At 32.1% G+C, this 21,893-nt stretch overlaps 2 protein-coding genes across 3 annotated transcripts; one reads left to right on the top strand and one right to left on the bottom strand.

The window, feature by feature from the left end:
* The first annotated feature begins 9,891 nt into the window (after nucleotides 1–9,891).
* On the top strand, nucleotides 9,892–11,625 carry LOC108471664 (receptor-like protein EIX2). Its single transcript, XM_017773250.1, has one exon. The coding sequence runs from the start codon at nucleotides 9,892–9,894 to the stop codon at nucleotides 11,623–11,625; it is 1,734 nt and encodes a 577-aa protein (XP_017628739.1).
* A 5,366-nt stretch (nucleotides 11,626–16,991) lies between these two features.
* LOC108470488 (cyclic dof factor 1-like) lies at nucleotides 16,992–20,175 on the bottom strand. Of its 2 annotated transcripts, XM_017771817.2 has the most exons (3): nucleotides 19,643–20,175; nucleotides 18,242–18,770; nucleotides 16,992–18,172 (listed from the first exon to the last, which is right to left on the bottom strand). In XM_017771817.2, the coding sequence occupies exons 1-3, from the start codon at nucleotides 19,838–19,840 to the stop codon at nucleotides 17,421–17,423; spliced, it is 1,479 nt and encodes a 492-aa protein (XP_017627306.1). In that variant the 5' UTR covers nucleotides 19,841–20,175; the 3' UTR covers nucleotides 16,992–17,420. The 2 variants fall into 2 exon arrangements, with proteins under 2 accessions (XP_017627306.1, XP_017627305.1); XM_017771816.2 differs by having other exon boundaries at nucleotides 16,992–18,770.
* Between the last annotated feature and the right edge of the window lie 1,718 nt (nucleotides 20,176–21,893).

Raw genomic sequence — 21,893 nt, 5'->3', positions numbered from 1 at the left:
TCAAATCTCATTATAGTCGACCACTTGAGAAGCATGATAACTTTCTAAATAGGCAATAATGGGATAGAGATGTGATAGATAAGGTTCCACGTATAAACCATGTAAGAAAATATTCTCAACACCTATACTTGATGAAGTAGATCAAAGGAGTTTTCATGTGTTATGCTGGAGATTTACCCTGGCAAAGTGTTGCTCTTGGCGAGATCAAGGTGCTTGAGGTTGTTGTAAGGCGACATTGTGGTGGAAAAGCCTAGACGGCAAGGCATCTATAACAAGTGCCTCCCCCTCGAGTGTTATAAAGTGACATTCCAGCGTGTAAAAGTAGTGGCACATATGCCCATTAATACCATTTAAGGCTTGGATTCAAACCCTACCAATGACAAATGGATACCATTTTCGATTCAATAAGATATAAAACTTCGACTCCATCTAAAAATATCATTGACTTATTGAGGTATCTACCGATTCCAAATGTAGATACTTCAAAGATTTGTTCAAATGTTTCCTAGACAAATTTATAAATCTATTGATGGATAAAATAGAATTTGAAAGAATTAAAAATTTTAACATCATGATTAAAGTTGTAGTTTAAATGGTAAATGTAATATACAAAATAAATTATTTGCTTGCGGTGTTGGTATATGCAAATATTGACTCCGTAAAACAACTAATAGACCGACTAATAATAAATAATTAATTAAATAAATTAACTCCTCGAGTCAAAGTGCGAGATAATTTTATAACAGATTCTTCCAACCTTTTTGGTCTCATGGATCCGGTTATTGTGCGTCTATAAATATTTATAAGATAATTTAAAATATTATACTCTGTTAATTTCTTTTCATTTATATATAATTTCTTATAACCACGATAATTTATATTTATTTAAATTTTAAGTGATATAATCGTATGTTTTAAATTCTAATCTTCACATCATTTATTTTTCTTTTCAAGTCCAAAGCTATATGGTAACACTAAATTTCAAAGTAGTCTTTCATTGGCAAACTGTGGTCATGATACTGTTATATAAAATTATCCAATAATTACCTCAAATTTGAGTAAGTTTGAATAAAAATTTATACTAAAAATATGAATTTAAACCAAAAAAAATGTATCACTTGACCATTGTACTTTCATAAGCAGGTAAAGAGTACATGTGTTGAGCTACCAAGGACGTAATAACCCCTAAAGAAGCTAGAGCAAGGCCTAATTGAAAATGAATCGAATTATTGATTGTGTCATAAAGACCCTTATGCCCCGCCCCAATCGTCCTCCGGAGGAATATGTGCTTCTAAAAGATCTTTTATCTGTGACCAATTCGAAGTTAGTTCTATACATGTGACCCGCTATTAGGAAAAGAATTGCAATAGCTAAATGATGGTGTGCAATATCATCAACCATAAACTTTGCGTTTGTGGATGGAATCCCCGAGAAGGGTTAGAATGGCGTTCTGATCCTTGAGAGGTACCAAATAAATGACTACTTGAATCGGGTTTTGAGCATAAAGATTCCATGACCGAAAAATTGGGCCTAACCCTTGGGGATGCGGTAATACATCTAAGAAATTATTCCATCGAACATATTCCCCGGGATCCGTGAATAGCGACATGGACTAAGTGCCTGTCCAAGCCAAGGAACTTACTCCGAATAGTCCGACAAATGATGATTGAGACGAGATTCGCGTTTTGAACCACTTAAACGCTTCGGTTTCCATTTCGGTTGTAGGTGTAACCAACCCGCTATTAAGGATAGAGCGAAAGAAATAATAGAAAAGGGCTCCAGATAAAGATCTTCATTAGTACGTAACCCGATTGTATACCACCACCGATAAACACCGAGTAAGCGATATTCACTGGACCAGAGCGCCCTCTAGTAAAAGCTTCCACCGCGGTTGACCAAAATGAGGATCCCAAATTGCATGAGCAATCGGCCTTACATGTAAAGGATCCTGTACCCATGCCTCAAAATTTCCCCCAAGCTACATGAAACAGATTTAGGAAGTCCACGAAAAATTATTGCTAATTGCCAAGTGAGAAGCAAAATATTACGATAAAGACGTTCCTCATAATATCATCATGACTCTCGAAGTCATGCGCGGTAGCAATACCAAACCAAATCTGACGAGTAGTGGGGTCTGAGCTAATCCTTGGCTAAACCTTGGAAATCTTAATGCCATAATGCCTTTCAAATCCTCCTAGCCATTATCCTCTCGCAATAATTCTTGCTAAGAAGAATGCCCATGTTGTGGCAATTCCACCCGAAGGTAATGGGTTACCCTACAAAGACGTCCTTGTACAATGCTCAAGGCTCTAAGTTGAGTAGCAAGAGCAACTTTTAATTTATTATGAGCCCAAACGATGGATTCAATAAGTTCTTGCCAATAACCACGTCCATTGAATAGAAACATTAAACTAAAAGCCCATAAAAATGAGCACCTAAGAAAAGAAGGCCATATGCGGATAATGAAGAACCATAAGATGAATTACAGGATGCTTGTGCCCATAAGAAATCGCGTAGCCACCCATTAATAGTAATAGAACTCTGCAAAATTTCTTCCGTGATATGAGTTACCACCCTTGATCACTTATAGTACCCCAAACATCATTGCATTTTCCAACCGAAATGGAATATTACTACCGAAATTGAATTGTACATCCGAATAGTCCTAAGAAGACATGATCCCAAGCGGATACTTGACATGTCCCCCTCTTCCGGGCCCGTCACAAGGGAAACAAAACCGAGATTTGCTTTATCCGGTATCAAACGCGAGCTGCGAGCATATAGAACACCTTCGGGAGTATCAATACCGTCACATGAATCGTAAATGCATGAATGTGATGGACCAAAAATCTGCGGTTCCTAATGGAATAGGTAACAAAGCAACTTTGCCCCCATCGCCACTAAATCACCGCCTCCCAGTGTCAAACGGGTGCTCATTGTTGCACTGGAGCCGTTACACCAAAAGCTAAAGTATGGGTATTTTGTATCCATTGAACAAAGACGGGTTGTAATTGTATAGCGGTATCTGAAAACATATCTTGTGGACGCCTAAAGCGCTCATGGTATCATTATGAATATACAAACCAAAAGCTGTGAAAGCCTAGAAATATACATACCCAGTTGAGATGTGATATGATTGCATTACGATGCCTAAGGACACGATCTAATAGATCGTTGTATCGAGTAGTTGGATCATAGTCTCTTACCATAAAATGGTCGCATCTTGTGACACCCACTATCGAATCCACCAATCCACATGTGATGTGTGAACAATGACATTGTGTACCATAGTCGATAGCTAGATATGGATAAGGGGCATGGAATACATATGGTGAGCTACAACAATGATTAAAGAGCCTAACATAGCTAAGTTAAGAGATAATTGAGCATGCCATGATGTTGTTAGGATTTCATATAGTCCTTTATGCCCTTGGCACGTAAATGGACCTTTATGAGCCTCTAAAATATCTTTTAGGCTATGCCCAATGCCCCATTGGTCTTATACATGTGACCCGCTATTAGGAAAAGAATTGCAATAGCTAAATGATGGTGTGCAATATCACCAACCATAGACCCCGATCATTGGATCTAATCCTCTGCGAAAAGTAAGAAATTCGCATATTTTGACCAATTCAAGGTAAAAATGGGGTTGCTCCTCGGCAAAATTGGGATAAAGTTGAGCCAAAAGATCATGATTCAAGATAAATTCATGGGAAGTGGGATCTCTTTAGGGTCTACTCCAGCATTTAGAAATTGGTTTATCGGTAAAGATACATGTACTTGATGCCCGCCAAGAAAGGGACTTTCCTTCAAGTGAAATCTATTTTCTAATAATATTATGTAATTTATTTACATAAAATTGAATATATGATAATATAATATAAACATTAAAAATATATTATAATTGTTTAAAATTTTAAAATATATAATTGTTAAGTATTATATAAAAAAAGCATAATTAAGAAGCTATAGATAGGTTACCAAAAAATTTAAAATTCTCAAGCTTGTTTTAATTAGACTTATCAAAAAAATAAAAATCATTCAATAATTATTTATGAAAATTTTAGTTAAACCATTAAATTTTAATGCTAAAATTAATCACTAAATGAACTTATATGCATATATTAATTATTTACAAATAGAAATGATTTAGTCAAATTTTGAAGTTCACTTTTATCTAAACTTGGCTGGACCGAGGAATGAAGGACTCTAATCTCATGGTTAAACTATCTTTGTGATGTCAACGGTTGTTCAACAGTGACATCTCTTAGAGTAACAATTGCAATTACAAGTCGATAGATTATTGGGTTCTTGAAACTGATATTCCCTTGCAATCAAGTACTCAACATACATACATAATATTAACTGTAATAAAAGACCAAGGTGTCATTTTCATGTAACATAGAAAGGGGAAATCCATAGATTTTACAATACATACATAGTCTAATGCTAAGTTGTAAAACCATCTTTGTAGTTTGCTTCTGCAATACATTCAAACATACATAATAAAGGCAAAAAAAAGAACCAAGTAAGACAGAATTAAGGTTGTGGTTGGGGAGGAGGGCCGAAAATGTAACTAGTTCTGGGGTTAGCATTGGGCCCTGGCTCTTTATAATCCATGATTTCAATCATCTCCCTTGCTCTCTCTGCATATTCCTGCTTCCCATACATTTATTAAAAAATAAATAAAAGAAAAAGAAAACCCAATTTTAGCTCCTGAAATTGAAAATAAAAGACTAGATAAAATCAAAGGAAATAGAGAAAAATCAACCTCCAATTGAACACTGTAATCTTGAAACTCAACATTATTCTCCATCCATTTCCTGCCCAATCCTAAGCATCGAAAAACAAAACAAAGTGTATATATAGATTATACACAGATAAGAGGACCAAGAAAACAAAGAAGCAGCAGCAAACATGAAACAAAAACAAAGTAATACCTTGAGAGAAAGAGAGAATGAAAAGCATTGCAATAAGTAGTAGTTTGAGAAACCAAGAACCACCCATTATTTCTTTAACAGTCCTGAGGAATGGCTACTTCCCAGATTTTATAAACACGCTGTTGAATGACTGCTTCTACGAAGCTGCTAAGCTTCTTCAGTGTTCAAGTCTGGCTTTTCAGCTTCTTCAGATCCAATGAAATCGAGGCCTTTTAAATGCTTTTTATTGTCAGACACGGTGTAATTCATTTACTTTCCAATTTTATATTAACGTAAAAAAAAAAAAAATTAGAGTTTGGTATGTAGAATTAAATGCGATGAGAAGTTGTTAAATTTATTAGCTATGATTCGTAGAGGGAGAAAAGGATATTGGATGATAGCAAAAGAGCTCCATGAAACAAATATATTTTTGTAATTAACAACTCATTGGTATGTATGAATAAAGTCTAATCTAGTTTTACTTCCATGAGATCTTAATTTACATAATAATTGATAGTATAATATAAGTGAATTATGGAGACGATTAGCTATTAAATTAAATTATTATTAACATATATGGCGGTGCAGTTGTGTTTAGTTTGCACACGTGAAAACCCCACATGTGAAGTCCAATACAAGTGGCACATTCTCCCATTCAATATTATAGAGCCCCCAAAATTTTAAATGTAATTTTTTAATATATTTTTAAGTTAAATTAGATTTTAAGTTAAAACTTGCGAACACGAGTTAATTTGTGGCAGTACAGAACTTTAAAATATTTTTATTTCATCTAATTTAGATACTACCATGATATATTAAGATATTTAGATTTGTTTATGATTCAAATTTATTAAATTAATTGTTAAATATAAAATTTAAAATCAAATAATATTTAATATGTTATAAAATATTGAATTTAAGTTTATATATAAATATTTGAACATCTGGTAATCTTAGATGTGCTTATAGGCCTAGTTAAGTTGAGTTTAGGCGAACCTATGCATAATAATAATATTATATATAGTTATCCAAGTTCAACCTAGCTCCAAATATGAGTTTTAAATTTTGTCAAACTTTTTTTGTTTGTAAATGAATAACCTAAGCACTTACTCATATTTTTATTTAAAAACATAATCGTTTTTATTTAATATTTATTAATTATATGTGTGTTTCTTTTATTAAAAATTTCAACATATAAAATTTAATTTATTTTTAATATTTGCATTATAATATAATGTAACAACCAAATTTTTCAAAGGTGTCGGAAACAAGAATTGAGATAACTAAATTCGATGAGTAAGTTTAGAAATTTTAACAAATAATAATTATAGGCCAAGTGCGAACTTAAAAGAATTATTTTAATTAATGAATTTTGTGATTTTAAAAGAATTAATCAAGTAAATTAGGTTGAAAACGAGGTATCGAGACCCCAGATTCATAAACCGAGCCATAAATATTTATAAAAATATTTATGGAGTTTTATTAAGCTAGTATTAAAATTTCGTTAGAAAATTTTAACGTTTGGTTAGTCAATTAATTAAAAAAGACTAAATTGAAAATAGTACAAAATTTATTAAATTGTTATTAAATAGTTTAAGTGATTAAAAAGGAGGGATTTAAAAGGCAATTGGACCCAAATTGTATGGGCTGGACGGTTGGGCAAGAAAATCAACAAAAAAGACAATGAGAAACAAGGGCAAAATGTAAAATTTTGCAAATTAAACATATAAAACAAGACAAAATTGAAAAATCTAGAGATATCATCATATTTCTTCAGCAAAAACGCCATTGGAGGTCTGAAAGCTGCTGGTTTTTCATACTTTGACATATGTGAGTTCAATTCTTGCCCTTTTCTTTGAGATTTTTATATTTTTGTGACTTTTATAATTAGGTCCAAGTGTTTAATTCATTAGTTTTTGATTTTATGGATAAAATTAAAAGCTATCATTGATAAGTGTTGGCTGTTTATGATGAAATAAAATAAATTTTAAGCTTTGATTTTGTTTTTTGATGATTTTATCAAGTAAATTCAATAGAAATTAATTTTAGGACCTAATTGTGAAAAAATTGTGAATTAAGGTTTAGTGTTAAAATTATGATTTTCAAAAGTTGTGTAATAGTTTAGAATGATGGAATAAAATGTTAATTGAGAAAAATTAGCTTAATAGATGGGCTAATTGAGCAAGGACTGAATTGTATGACCTGTGAAATTTAGAGGAAAAAATGGTAATAAACATCTTGAACTAAAACAACTTTGGACAGCAGCAGTAGGTTAACTTTGAAAAATCACCATAAATTTTAAAAATCGAATTATAGGATGAATAATATATGAAATTAAAGCTTATTGGGTCTAGTTTCTCATAGAAGAAACGGTGTAAGTAATTAAATTATAAATTATGAGATATAATGAATTTTGTGAGATAAGGTCAGAATTAAATTCGGGTTCCCTGTTTTGACTTTGGAAAATCACCAAAAAATGGATAAAATTAATCAGAGGCTAAAATTTATATGCTTGGAATCTTTAATGAGTCTATTTTCAATAGAAATCAACGAGAACATTATCCGAGTTCTATACTGTGATATAATTAATTTTTATTGAAGAGAGGTCAGAACTGTCAGATAGTAAAATAGGGGAAACTTAAATAAATAAACTGTACTAATTGGCTAGACCAAAAATTTTGAAAATTTTATGGTGTAATGATATGTGAGTCTAGTTTCAGGAAAAATTTATAGATCTTAATTTGGAGTTCTGTAGCTCGAATTATAAATAATTGAGTGACTATGACTCGTGTGAACAGCTTGATGTGAACATTAATAAGTAAATTGTGAAATCGTACTTACAAGAATGTTATATACATTAAGGATGTGGAATGAAGAGGAGGAGGAGGAAAATAAATGATATATGTTTATAAGAAAATAGTATGAGAACGATACATATCATGACATGTATATATATGACTAGTTTCAATATGATGCTTGTTGGGTATGAAGTTGGATTGAAATGTCTAAGACAAGTATTTTATTCTGCGCATCTGAAATGTGGTATTTTATAAAAATATGATCTAGCTTTAAATATGAAGGCTTGATGATTAAGCTGAAAATATTTAGTAAGATGATAATCATGGTATAAAATATAAGTGGTACCGTAATAGACAAGGTAAAATGAGTATGAGAGACACATGTATGATAACATACAAATGCTATGTTTGTAGTTTAATTGAGAATGTTTAATCATTAAATGAATGCTATGTTATATGCTTTTGATTTTGTATAAGTGTGTAAGAGATTAAGGTTGACCAAGGCTTGAAAAATAGCTTAGATATTGACCACACAGGCAGAGACACGGCCGTGTGTCTCAGCCGTATATGGAATACGACTTTAGGACACGGGAGTGCGATGTGGCCGTGTGCCCCTAAATTGATAATGATGTCATAAACAGAAAGCTCCACGGACAAGGGACACGGGCTTGTCCCAAGCTACACGGGCGTGTGGGTACTGTTCACAAGTAAAATTTAAAAAAAAAAATTTAATTAAATTAAGCGAAAAATTTTATGAGAAATTAGTTAAGTTCCGACTTGATTTTAATGTTCATGTTGGGCTTCGAGGGCCCAAATAAAGGTTGTTATATATATATATATATGATCTCAGAAAGTGAATAGTAATGTTTTAATTAATCTGTAAATGTTCTGTATGTACTGGTAACTTGTAACACTCTGTAACCTTGTTTTGACGACAGATACGGGTTAGGGGTGTTACATATAATATATTTTACTTTTCTTATGATGTAAATTACTTAATATATGAAATAAATAAAAATAATATATTATAAATTTGAAAATAGATCAAGTCAGGTTAAATCAGGTTTAGGTGGAGTCCATGCATGCATGGTATAAATGTCACATGATGGATCAAGTCGGGTTAAATCAATGCTCGTATATATTTTTCCTTTTATTGACTTTTAAATATATGCAACTTAATAGATATATTTTTTTTAAAATATTTACATTATAGTATAATATATTTAATTTTTCTTATGAAAAATATTATAAATTTGAAAATAGATTAAGTGAAACTGGGTTTAGGCTTTTAATATCGAAGCCTTGAATCCATCTATATTTAAAATAGACTCTTTTTTTTCTCAAGTCGACTTTGTAGGCTAAATACTTTTGTTTAAGATCTACTTAAACTTTGATTTCAACTTTGACTTCAGTAGTTGAACTTAATCTTTGATCAAGTTTATAAACAGACACTACTTACATTAAAATCGAAGCACTTACAAATAATACCTAACAATATATGAAAATGGAAATTATGTAAATTTGAAAAGGTATTATTATTAAGTTAGGTTTCATCCCACTAAGGGATGGATAAGTAGACAAGTGGGGCATGTGGAAACCTTTGCTTAAGAAAGCGTAATAGAAATTCAAAGACTTCTAGTCCCAGGATAAGGAAGAAAAAGAAAAGACTTGAAACCATTAGGAGTACAGGAAGGTTGATCAATTAAAAGCAGAATATTCAATAAGTCGAAACATGGAAAAGGAGTAGGAAGGTAGGTGCTGAGATGAGAGTGTCAATGTCATCTCAGTGGCGGGACCCTTAAAATATAAAATTTAAGTCTTAAAATTTTTAAAAAATTTTTAAATTAACAAAGATAAATTTATACTTTAGCCCTTTTAAAATTATAAAAATTTAATTTAATTATTTAAAAATTATAAATATATGTATAAAAAAAATAAAATTTCATTTTCAAAAGGTTGGAAGTATTTTCCACTTCAGGTAGGTGTAGTCCAATTTGTAGGCTTTTGTTGAAAATATATCATAGAATTGAAATAGTACCGGACATTTTCATCCCTCGAGTGCTATTAAAATATCCAAATAATTTAACAAGTATACTCCATTGAATAGAATTTGGGTTCTATCAGAGTGTTCATAAGCAAAATATATGTTATTTTTATAGATTTGCGTGAAGATCATGAGTCCTGTTACAGTAACTTTCCTAATGTTGGTGTTCTTAGAATCTTTTAAACTAAGTTTTTGCGCCAGAAACCACAACGTGGCTTGTATTCAAAGCGAAAGGCGAGCTCTTTTGAGGTTCAAGCAGCATCTCAAAGATCCTTCAAATCGATTATCCAGTTGGACCAAGAATGGAGATTGTTGCAGATGGGATGGAATTATATGCAGCAATGTGAGTGGCCTTGTTATTGGGCTCCACCTTGGAAGTTCCCGTGGTACCAGAAAATTGGGAGGTAAGTTGAATCCAGCTCTGCTAGATTTGAAACATTTAACTTACTTAGACCTAAGCGACAATGATTTCAGACAAACTCAAATTCCGACCTGGTTTTGGAACATGTCTTCCAATCTATACTACTTCAACATCTCTCGAAATCAGTTCCAAGGCAACATTCCTGATCTACTCACAATGACTCAACCTTCTGTCTTGATAGATCTCAGTTGTAATAACTTTACAGGTTCACTTCCTGTTCTCTCCTCCAACATGACCGCCATAGATTTTTCTTTCAATTCCTTGTCAGGATCAATGTCGCATTTCTTGTGCCACAAGCTGAATGAGTCAATGAAATTGGAAATTCTAAATCTTGGTCATAATCTCCTATCAGGTGAAATACCTGAATGCTGGAAGAAGTGGTCAAGATTAGTAGGGATTAAACTTTGTGACAACAATTTTAGTGGCAAGATTCCAGGGTCCATGGGAGCTTTAACTTTGCTTCAATCTTTACACGTTCGAAACAACTTTGTTGTTGGTGAAATACCCTCATCTTTAAGGCATTGCAGTGAATTGGTTACTGTTGATTTTGGTTCTAATCAACTCTCTGGAGATATTCCAGGGTGGATGGGAGAAAGGTTACCAAAGTTGATAATCTTAAGCTTTCACTCAAACAAGTTTACAGGTACCCTACCTGAAGAACTTTGTGCCCTATCCTATCTGCAAATCCTAGACCTTTCCCACAACAATTTGGTAAGTGAGATACCCAGCTGTATCAACAATCTCAGTGCTATGAACTCGGGAAATAAGTCAGATGACAAAATATTTTATAGAACCTCAAAAGGAAGCTTTTTTGAGGATATTTTAGTTGTGATGAAAGGAAGGGTTGTGAACTATGACACTACTCTTAAATTGGTTAAAACAATGGACCTTTCAGACAATAACTTATCTGGTGAAATCCCTGAGGAGGTGACAAGTCTTGCAGGCCTGCAATCATTGAATTTCTCACATAATCATTTAGTTGGAAGGATCCCTTATAACATAGGAGCAATGACATCATTGGAATGTTTTGATTTGTCAACTAACAATCTTTCTGGTGAAATCCCTCTAACAATCTCAGACCTCTCTTTCTTGAGTCACCTCAACTTGTCCTACAACAAATTTACTGGAAAAATCCCTTCAGGAACTCAGCTGCAAAGCTTGAATGCTTACAGCTTTCTTGGCACCAAGCTCTTTGGGCCACCACTAAGTGAGAGTTCCACTGATGTGAGGTTTGGCACCGGCAGCGGTGTACTGAAAAATCGAGAGGATCAAGACAAAGTTGACTGGTTCTTTCTAACCGTGGAATTGGGATTTTTGTCAGGCTTCTTTGGTGCAGTGTTCTTATTAATGTTGTGCAAGTCAGGGAGATCAGTACATTTTCAATATGTGGATGAGACAGGGCATAGCTTAGGTCGCATTATTAGAAAATATATTCTAAAGTAGTAATGGAACGTATAACTAGTTCTGATTGGTCAACATTTTGAGAATTTACTTTATATGTCACCTTCAGAGATTGTTGAAAATTTTGGAGTGAACAGAACCAAGAATTTGTACTCTGGAATTGTTTTGCTTAGCGGCTTGTTGCAATCTGTCGTACTTGTTTCCCCTTTATTCATATTTTCATTCATTCTATTTTCAAAGAAAAGGGCACAAATGGTAGCCATGGTCACCTCTATGTGATGTAATAAAAATATAATATCATAAAAGCATGGAACTTGAATGAATGAGGAACTATTGCAGTATATGGGAAATTAAGTAGTTCTTTGTAAGGAGAATTTATCAACAACGTATTTGATTCTTTATTAGCCCCTCTACATTTTCCCCAAATATTTGCAAACTAATGGCTTGTAGAGAATTCCCCCAACAAACAGCAATTAATGTTTCATATCTGCTATCAGAAATTGAAGGACTCTTTCCAAAACTTTCCTGTTTCGAGAAGATCAGATACCAACTTCAGACCTCTCACAACAAAAGCTTAGAAAGTTATTTAAAGTTGGATGGTGTCATTGAGCAATTCAGAAGAAAACTTGGTTAGATATGAAACGTTCAATAATAAGCTCCTTCATTTCTTGGTTGGCTATTTTAAATCGATTACAGTAGACTATATGTTGGGGTTGTCAGGTTGATGCTGCGTGTTTATTATGTTGATTGTTCATATTGGAATCAGTTATGGAAGATCATTATGCAGGCTTGCTGGTTTGAGATTGCACATAGCTCTTGCAGGAAAGGAATAGAAGGCTTGATGGGCTATCACCAAGTCCGGTTCAGTCTTTGTTTCATCAAATTAAGGGGTCTATTCGAGATAGATTTGTATTGTTGTAAGCTTACTATGAATATGCTTATGCGCTTGCTAAGAGCATTTGTAGCTTCCTGGTTATGCTTCTTTTCTTTGAATGAATATCATGTTGACTTATCCACAAAAGAAAGAATTCCAGCATTTTGTCCTGAAGGCATTCATCCCACACTCATGTCGGATTGAACCGTAGAAATTGCATGCTAGTGGTGGGTGCATGTGCGACATTGATTTGTTATTATCAATAGCGTGTAACTTGTAACAAAAAAATATTTTTAAAAAAATTAATATATTTAAGTAAAATTCTGTTAATACTATAAATAAGTGGGATTCCAAAGCCCTGGCCCCACCATGTACCTATGGACCTATAGTTAGACTCTCTTTTTATGTCGATGGTTGTTCAACAGTGACATTTCTTGGACAAAAACAGACCAGAACTAAAAATTGCGGTTACAGAGTTCAATGGATAATTCGGTTATTGTCACTCGTATTCCCTTACAATCAATAACTCCAGCACACTTACATACATACATAACATTAGGAGTAATAAAAAAAAAAAAAAAGGTGCCATTTTCATGTAACATAGAAAGAGTTGTGGTTCTGCAATTCATTCAAACATACATAATTAAGGCAATAAAAGAACCAAGTAAAACAGAGCTAGGGTTGTGGTTGGGGAGGAGAGCCAAATATGTAACTATTTCGGGGGTTAGTATTTGGCTCTGGCTGTTTATAATCCATGATTTCCATCATCTCCCTTGCTCTCTCTGCAAATTCCTGCTTCCCATACATTTATAAAAAAAGAAAAAGAAAACCCAACTTTAGCTCCTAAGATTGAAAATAAGAGACTAGATAAAATCAAAGGAAATAGAGAAAAATCAACCTCCAATTGAACATTGTAATCTTGAAACTCAACATTATTCTCCATCCATTTCCTACCCAATCCTAACCATTGAGAAACAAAACAAAGTGTATATATATAGATAAGAAGACTAAGAAAACAAAGAAGCAGCAGCAAACATGAAATAAAAACAAAGTAATACCTTGAGAGAAGGAGAGAATGAAAAACATTGAAAGAAGTAGTAGTTTGAGAAACCAAGAACCACCCATTATTTCTTTAACAGTCCTGAGGAATGGCTACTTCCCAGATTTTATAAAGGCATTGTTGAATGACTGCTTCTACGAAGCTGCTAAGCTTCTTCAGTTAGGATTTTTCAGATCCAATGAAATTAAGGACTTTAAAAATCTTACATTTATCTCCACATAGATTATAGACCGAGCGCGTTTTAATAAAGTCTAGAATTTAATGTAATCTTTTGCACAATAACTGTAATCTTGTTTATAAATACTTATTTATTTTAATAAAGTGACCTTTGATTAGGAGAAAAAATTACTTTTACAAACGGCCTAATTAAAATAGTTCGTGACAGGAATGCAGGACTTTGCTTATTGAAAGATCCCACGGAAGGAATTAGTTTAATTTCTTATAGTAGGTTTATTTTGTTTCACCCAAAAAAATTTAACTGTATTATAATTATTAAAGATGGAATAAAAATTCAAATTATTACCTAAATTAATTATTTTAAATATATCATTTGAAAATAAATAAATTTATATTCTGGCAGAATATAAATACTCATTATTCTTGGTCAACCCACAATTAACCTAAAATTAACTATTTAAATACATAATATACATAATATAATAAAAAAATTGACAACTAAATCGTTACAAATTATAAATCCAAAATTAACTTTCAAGAGATTGAGTTTGAATATTGTAAATATACATTTTAAAATAACTTAAAATTAATTATTTAAAATTATTTTATTTATATTTTTAATAAGTGGATCTGATTGGTTAGAAAATTTTAAACTAATTCAAGAATCAATATCTAGACTAATCAATTTAAATTTATTATTTTAAAATAAAATTAATTAATTAATTAATTCAAATTTTTAAGATGCATTACATAGAAATTTATTTAAATGTTTTCCATAATTTATTTTTTAAAATCAAGATAAATAAATAACAATTTTATTTTTATTTTTCCTTTCTTTTTTTTCCTCTCTTTCCCCAGCCATCCAGCAAACCCTTCCATACAATAAAAAAAAAAAAAGACAGGTGTTGGCAACTGAGCTAAGCACATCTACAGTGCTTTGCTACAGTACCCATGTTTGTTATTTTTATAGATATTTATAGATTGTAACTTGCTAAAGACAGCCTATTGGGTACTCCAAATAAGAGAGAAAAGTGAAAATTAATGATATATTATCAAAATTTTCAGATAAATTACTTTCTTCTTCTTTTTTTCCTATTATATATTTAAATTTTTCATTTATATGAGAGTCAATGCCCTTATCTAGCCCTCTAAGTCCAATTTTATTTACAGATATAAAACTTAATTAAGCCTGGCATGTTCTATTTATATTCATCTTCAACCAACTTTATTCAAATAATTTCTATTCGACTTATTATTGTTCACGATGTCTCGTAAATTATTGAATTACATCCTTTAATTAAAATATATAAACAAAATCAATAATTATTCTATATGAATTAAAAATGGTTGGTTATAGTTGAATAAGTTAAAATTTAAAAAACAGACGGTTAGTTATGTGAAGTTCATAAGTTAAATCAAAACTCTTATTAATGAAGAAATTAATATTAAGGCAGTTGGTCTAGTTTTGATAAATTAAATCAAAACCTTTGTTTAAAATATTATAACCTTAAGGTTGACTTTTTAATCCCAAAACCCGATAATTGATTTAGCTGTACTTCAAAAGAAAAAATAACAATTTAGAAATTGTTAATTGTATCAATCCAATCCGAATTATTATTTAATAATAAGAATTATTTATGATTGACCATTGATTATGGGGATGCTCATCTAAGCCCCTCCTACCTTATGCTTAAAAAGAGTGTATATACGTAGGGTTTATTTACATGTGGTTAGCAGTATTTAGAATCACATCCAAGGCTTTTGTGGCTATGAATAATGGCCAGTCATAGGTCATTTTATATTAAATAGATAACTCAAATGGAACCGATAAAATCCAAAAGCGGCGGCCCTGGCCCTTTAAAATCTATAATTTTATGCATCAATATATGGTAAATTTGCATTTTAATCTCTTAAAATTATGAAATTTTGATTTTACTCTTATAAAAATTTTATAATTCAATGTGGATGAAAATGGAGATAGTAGATGGTTGGACTTTCTCACAAAGAGGGAAATGAACCCCAACATTATTTGGTTAAGATTCCCATGTGACAATGTGAGGTCCAAATCCTGTAATACTAGATATGAGAAATCAAAAACACAAAATATCTATTGGCAGATATAGGAAGTGGACATAATCCAGCAATTGCATTATCTAACAAAAGTTTCCATCTGATATGTGACCCAAAAATGAAATATTCAGATAATCTTGAATTAATTCACTTCATTCATACTGCTGCTTTTAATAAGGCAATGATGTTTAATGAGTTTTAGGTTAAATTTCAAAAATCTATAAACAAGACCATGATCTCTTTTGCACTAAAATATATATACATAAAAAAAAATCGAGTTCGAGCTTTAATTTAATTAGTTCATATTTTAAAAGTTAAAATTTTATAAATTTGGATTCGAATCTTGATTTCCGGACTACAATAAAAAAAAAAAAGTAAACAAAGAAGTTGAGTTTAGCTCAATTAATTGATACTATTAGCTTTTAAGACCTGGAATGCAACAAGTCTTAATTTGCAATCCAGTGGGATGGGGAAAAGAACTGCAAGATTTACTTGATAAGAAAAAGGCAAAGAGACAGAAAGAACAGAGAAGGCCAAGAGTATTCATAGCATCACATGTTTTGGGTCCCATAACCAGTTCATGGCTCAAATAGAACCCAAATTTTTCAGGGGAGAAAAAACAAATCAAAATATCTCCATGTCTATTTTATAATGGTCTAAGCTCTAATCTCCTAACACATTATACATGATATTTTGTTGTAGTAGCATAAATCAATGGTTAACACAAACACAAAAAGAATATATCATCATATATAGAATCTATACTAAACACAAATATGACAGGGAAAACACACACAATTGCTAAATATTACTGAATTCTTTAAAAGGGAAAAAAAAATAAAGGATTAGAGGAAACAAAAAGAAAGAAGAAGAAAAAATGGAAAGGAAACTTTAAGATAAACTTTCTACCTTTGGGTGCTAGTTGTTTGGATTCTATACTTATGGAAAGGGAAAGGTACTTGGCTTTTTGCGATGAGGATTCAAGTTGAACCGTAAAAGAAGGGCCTACATGGACTTTTCTCTGTCTTCCAAGTTGCATCATGTTTCTATTCTACCTATGTTATGGAAAGGGAAAGCTACTTTGATCCAATTGTGTTTAGAAGAAATAGAGCATAGTTGCAGTTACAATGGATTCTATTTATCAGTTCATGAGAGATCTTTAGAAAATAAAAGTAAGGTAGATTCAGCCAACATTATCAAGATAAAAAAAAAAAAAAGACATTAAGATTAAGAGAATAAGAAGATTAACTTGAGTTCCCAAATTTATTTAACTACAGGTGGGATTTATGGTACAGAAACTTACTTGGTCCTACCTCTCACCATTTCATATATATATTTATGTACAGAACTCGCAAACCCTGCTCATACCATCAATGGAAAGAAAAAGGAATCCCAAAAACAAAATTAAACCCCAAAAACAAAAGGAAGAAAAATCAGTTTCTACTTAAGCTAGCTAGACACTCTGCCTTCAAACCATATGATAGGACTCTTCTTCTGTTCTCCTCAGTTAGCATACTTTGAGAATTGGTTATATAGAGGGGATGGTGAGTGAATATGACCAAGCGGCTAACAGAGTAGGTTTGGATTTGTATAATAATTAACACCACCAAGCTGTATGCAGCACCATAAGCAAGTAAATGTCATAAAGTTACACGATTATGAGCTCTCACGGAAGTTTATTGATCTCGACAATGCTGCTGGATTTGCCTGCAAGACTGGAGAGGTTTCAGGAACCTCAGTCCTTTCATCACCCTTTGATTGAAATGCTTTGAACAGTCCTCCACCACCTATTGAATCGGATTTATCATTCTTAATGCCGAGTGTCGCCCATATAGAACTCTTTGCTGCTTCTCCCGGATCATCGATCCTCAATGTTTTTGGAATCCAAAGGCTTCTCTCAGCATTATTTTCCTTCACTTGTTCCTCTTCTCCAGAGTTGCTTGGTTTGCTCATGTTCTCATCTCTTGAATGTTTTCCTAAGGTGGGAGAATCAGGACCAGAACTTGAAGCTGATTGCTTTGAAGGGGAAGGCTGAGGATGCCAAGGGCCGTTCCAAGTGCCTGGTACAGTACAGCCCCAGTAAGCAGCTGCAGGATAGAATGGCATCGGATAGCAACCTGGAGGGCAGAAAGCAGGTGGAGGTGGAGGTACAGGAGAGCTCCATTGAGCTGAATTCCAGGGGTAAGGCCAAAGAGCCCCGGGATAGCATTGCATCTGAGGTGGAAAACCCTGACAATTCTGCATCATCTGATCTTGCAACCCAGATTTACCTGCCTCATCCTTTGAAGTCGGGACAGATGATCCATTTGAACACTCAACCCCATTTTCTCCATCCTTATAAGAGACAGGAATTTTTAACTCTTCAGGCCTATGAAACCCATTCCGTGTGGTATTATGCATTGTTTTATCTGCAAGGTTCAAAACAGAAGCCATTGATTCACAGAGGGGTGCGTCTGAGCCAAAGGTCAGAACAGTACCATTAGCTTTTAGTGCTGTATGGTGGACTCCATTAGGAATGTCGATACGAGCATTCTGCAGAGCTTCGGAGACAGTTACTTGACGGTAGTGAGAAGCTGAATTCTTGTTCTTGCGACGCCCAGCACCCACAGGAACATTTCTCATGGTCCCACCAGCTGTCCAGTATCTCTGGCAGTTCTTGCAAAAGTGTCGAGGTTGATTGACATTGTAATTGTTGTAGTAACAAAACTTGGTATCCATGCTGTTGCAGCGGGGGCATGGAATAATTTTAGTAGGTTTCTTCAAGGTTTTTTCTTGCGGATTACTGGTCTCGCTTTGATCCTCTTCTGTTTTTGAAGTTTTTAAAGCAGTGCTCTCCTTCTCGGAAGAAGGCGTTTTAGAGTTGTCACTTGCTCCAGAGTTTGCCTCCAAATTTGTGGACTCTCCAGAAGTAACTGGAGGAGCACCATCATCCTGTTTAGATCCCTCCTCCTCCTTTCTATCTGCAACTTCATGTTCAACATCCGTTGTTTTGGCTCCCACAGTGTCCTGAATAATTCGTATGAAGAAAAATAAACATGATTATATTATACATAACAAGAAGGAACAAATCATATCCAAACTAACTACATTTTGTTGTCATTTTCTTGCGTTTGCTGTGTGGAGAATCAGTTTCACAGCAATAGCAACCACCATTCTAACAACTATCATAGAAATTACATAAGAGAAGTCGCTTAAGAACTTCGGTCTAAGAATCAGTCAAAGCGGGTTGTAACTTTCTACAGGAATGAGGAGTAGAAGTCTGATTCCAGAAAGATTAACTATGTAACCGGCACAAACAATATACAAACACGGAAAGCTTAGTAGGGCTAAGAATCAATTAGAACTGGTTGTAACTTTCTACAGGGATGGGGACTAGAAGTCTGATTCCAGAAAGACTGAGCTTTTGCTGGATCAGAACATAAAACCCTAATCATATTCCCAGAAAAATGAAACCACGAATCAGATTCCAAAACCATTTTCCAAAATGATGCAGTAAAAGAAAAACTCTATTAAATGCCAAAAACATGAAAAAGAAGAACTCTAACTTAGCACTCAGGAAGCAAGCTACTCTTATGAACACAGCCAACCAAACTTAATCTAAAAGCAATTAACCAAGATTTTATGATGACCAATTGGATTATGTTTAAGAAAATACATCTACAAGACCAATTTTAACTTCCAAAAACCTCATTTTAATTAAACCAAGATCCAAAATTTAACCAATCTCCTAATAATCACACATCATTAACATTCAAAAGCCAACCATTTTTATAGCAAAAACTAAGAATCAAAGACCAACCCATTTTTCATTTCCATATTCTAAACTATGGGTATTCCTCAAGTTTCCTAAAAAGAAAATAAAATAAAATTTTCCTTACCTTTTCAGCTTCTCTCTCTTCCCCTTTGTTTTCCTCTGGTGAAGAATTTGTAGAACAAGAAAGATCAGTATTATCATTGTTGGTGTTATCATCAGCACAAGTAGCACTAAAGTCCGCTGTTGCTACTTTAGGAGATTTCTCAGGCAAAGGGATCATTTTCCCAAACAATTTGATCGCCGGATCTTTTGGTTCCGACATTTTCTGTTTTCTCCCCTGTTTTTTTCTCTCTCTCTGTCTTTTTTTTTTTCCTTTTTTTTTCCTCTATAAAATCCTTAGCCAACACAAAACTAAAAACTGAAACTTTCTAGAGAGAGAAAGTTTTGTAGCAAAAGCTGACTACTATGATACAAACTTTTTATTGTCATCAAAAAAATTTAAGAGGAAAAAAATCAACTTTATAATGCTTTTCTCTCTTTCTTTCTTGAAAATAGTTTTTACTTTTTTTTCCTCTCTCTCTCTCTCTCTATCTTTCTTAGTTTCTGGTGGGTGGGTTTGCAAGAATAAAAATAGCAAGCGAAATTGCGAAATAAGGTCAAGCACTAAAAATATTAGCTGCTTGCGTGAAAACAAATAAAATATACATAAAAATTAATTAAAACATGACTTAATATAACAAACAAAAATATTATGAATATATAAATATAGCAAAATTAATATAATAGGAAATTTATAATTTAGATACAACCATAAACAAAAATATATTAATATAAATACATCTCAAATATATGAATTATCTTATGTAAAACTTACTAATTGCTAGATAATATTTGCACCAAGAGAGGGGTTTGATTTAATGAATATAAAATTATTATCAAAATGTAAAATTAAGGGTGTATATTATTTGATTCGAATGCGTTATTTTCATTTTTGGTTGATGGATATAAAATTATTAAGAAATATATTTTATTAAATTGTCTTTATTATAAAATTTATTTTAATAAATTCAGTTCTTTAAATAGTTTTAGTCTTCATTTTCATAAAATTATGATAATTATTAATTTTATTACAATTTATATATTAATAAGTAAGAAATAATTTTTAAATTATAATAATAATAATTCATGAAGAGTGATTATATTATTAACTATAATTTATAAATCATAATTATAGATATAATACTAAAAATAAATATTTAGAATAAACATAATAAATTCATTTTTGAAATATGACATGTATAGTTTTTCTGTTAAAAAAAAGAATTTTTGTTCATTTTGACCTTACTTGAGAATTTAATGTTTCAATATATAAACTTTAACAAAACCTAATTATTAAAATTCACAAAATTCAAATTTGGCATCATAAAAGGAGATGTTATTTGTTATAAAATTAAAATAAATAAATCAAAAGTATTCGAAATAAGAATTTTCCCTTGTGTTTTTTTTTTTTTCCCTAATCAAAAACAAGAGTATGTTTTCAAAATAATTTTTGTAAGAATATTTTGTCGCTGTTAGTGAAAGCATAAATTAAATTTGTCATTACCCTATCCTGTAATTTTAATATTTGGTTGTAAGGGAAAAAAAGGGGTATAATCGATGATGGTCTCGTGGAGTCTACGTTTTTGATTTGTTTAAACAAGTTGATATGCCACGTCAGCATGCAGGGAAATTTTCATCCACAAGTTCCTTTGTGGCCTTAAAAGATCTTTCTCTTTCTTTTCTTTTTCTTTTATATAACTTCCTTTTTCCTTTCACTTATTTTATTTTGCATTATCCTAGTCATCATTTATTTTTCCTCTTTTTTTTCTTTTCTTAATTTCATTTAATAAAAATTACATTTTTAAATAAATATCAAATCATGCCTTTCACTTGATTAAGACAATTAACTATTAATGGAAATTATTGATTGGTTAGAAATTGACTTCATTTTATCATTGCCATCTATCACTCAACTCTAATGTAAAATTATAAAATTTTATGTTATTTTCTCCCAAATATACTCAATTAAAATTGTAGTTTTAATGATTAATATATACTAAAAATATTAATATTAATATTATTGGAGTATTAATATTCAAATGTCTTACAATTTAATAGTAATAAGTTTTTTTCTTCTTTATCTTAAATATTCTTTGTACTTTTTTTTTCTCCTTTTTACCTCAAGCTAATTTCCATTCAATTCCATGCCAAACTTTTTGGTATTGCCAACTATAATTCTTTTTTTTTTCTTTGGGTTATTTTGTGGTTGATATTATAAGTTGGCCCATTACTCCACTTCCTAGTCTTTTCATATCTTTTTTCTATGGTTCATAAGG

Source organism: Gossypium arboreum, chromosome 11, assembly GCF_025698485.1.
Source record: "Gossypium arboreum isolate Shixiya-1 chromosome 11, ASM2569848v2, whole genome shotgun sequence".
Lineage (NCBI taxonomy): Eukaryota > Viridiplantae > Streptophyta > Magnoliopsida > Malvales > Malvaceae > Gossypium > Gossypium arboreum.
Note: the sequence above shows the minus strand (reverse complement) of the source record. Positions and strands in the feature narration are given on the sequence as shown.

What these genes read in the sequence shown, in the direction of transcription:
- LOC108471664 (XM_017773250.1), top strand. Translation starts at nt 9,892, where the DNA reads ATGAGTCCTGTTACAGTAACTTTCCTAATGTTGGTGTTCTTAGAATCT.
- LOC108470488 (XM_017771816.2), bottom strand. Translation starts at nt 19,840, where the DNA reads ATGTCGGAACCAAAAGATCCGGCGATCAAATTGTTTGGGAAAATGATC. An exon ending in AAGAGAGAGAAGCTGAAAAG is followed by an intron (nt 18,771 to 19,642) that starts GTAAGGAAAATT and finishes CGAATTATTCAG; the next exon opens with GACACTGTGGGAGCCAAAAC.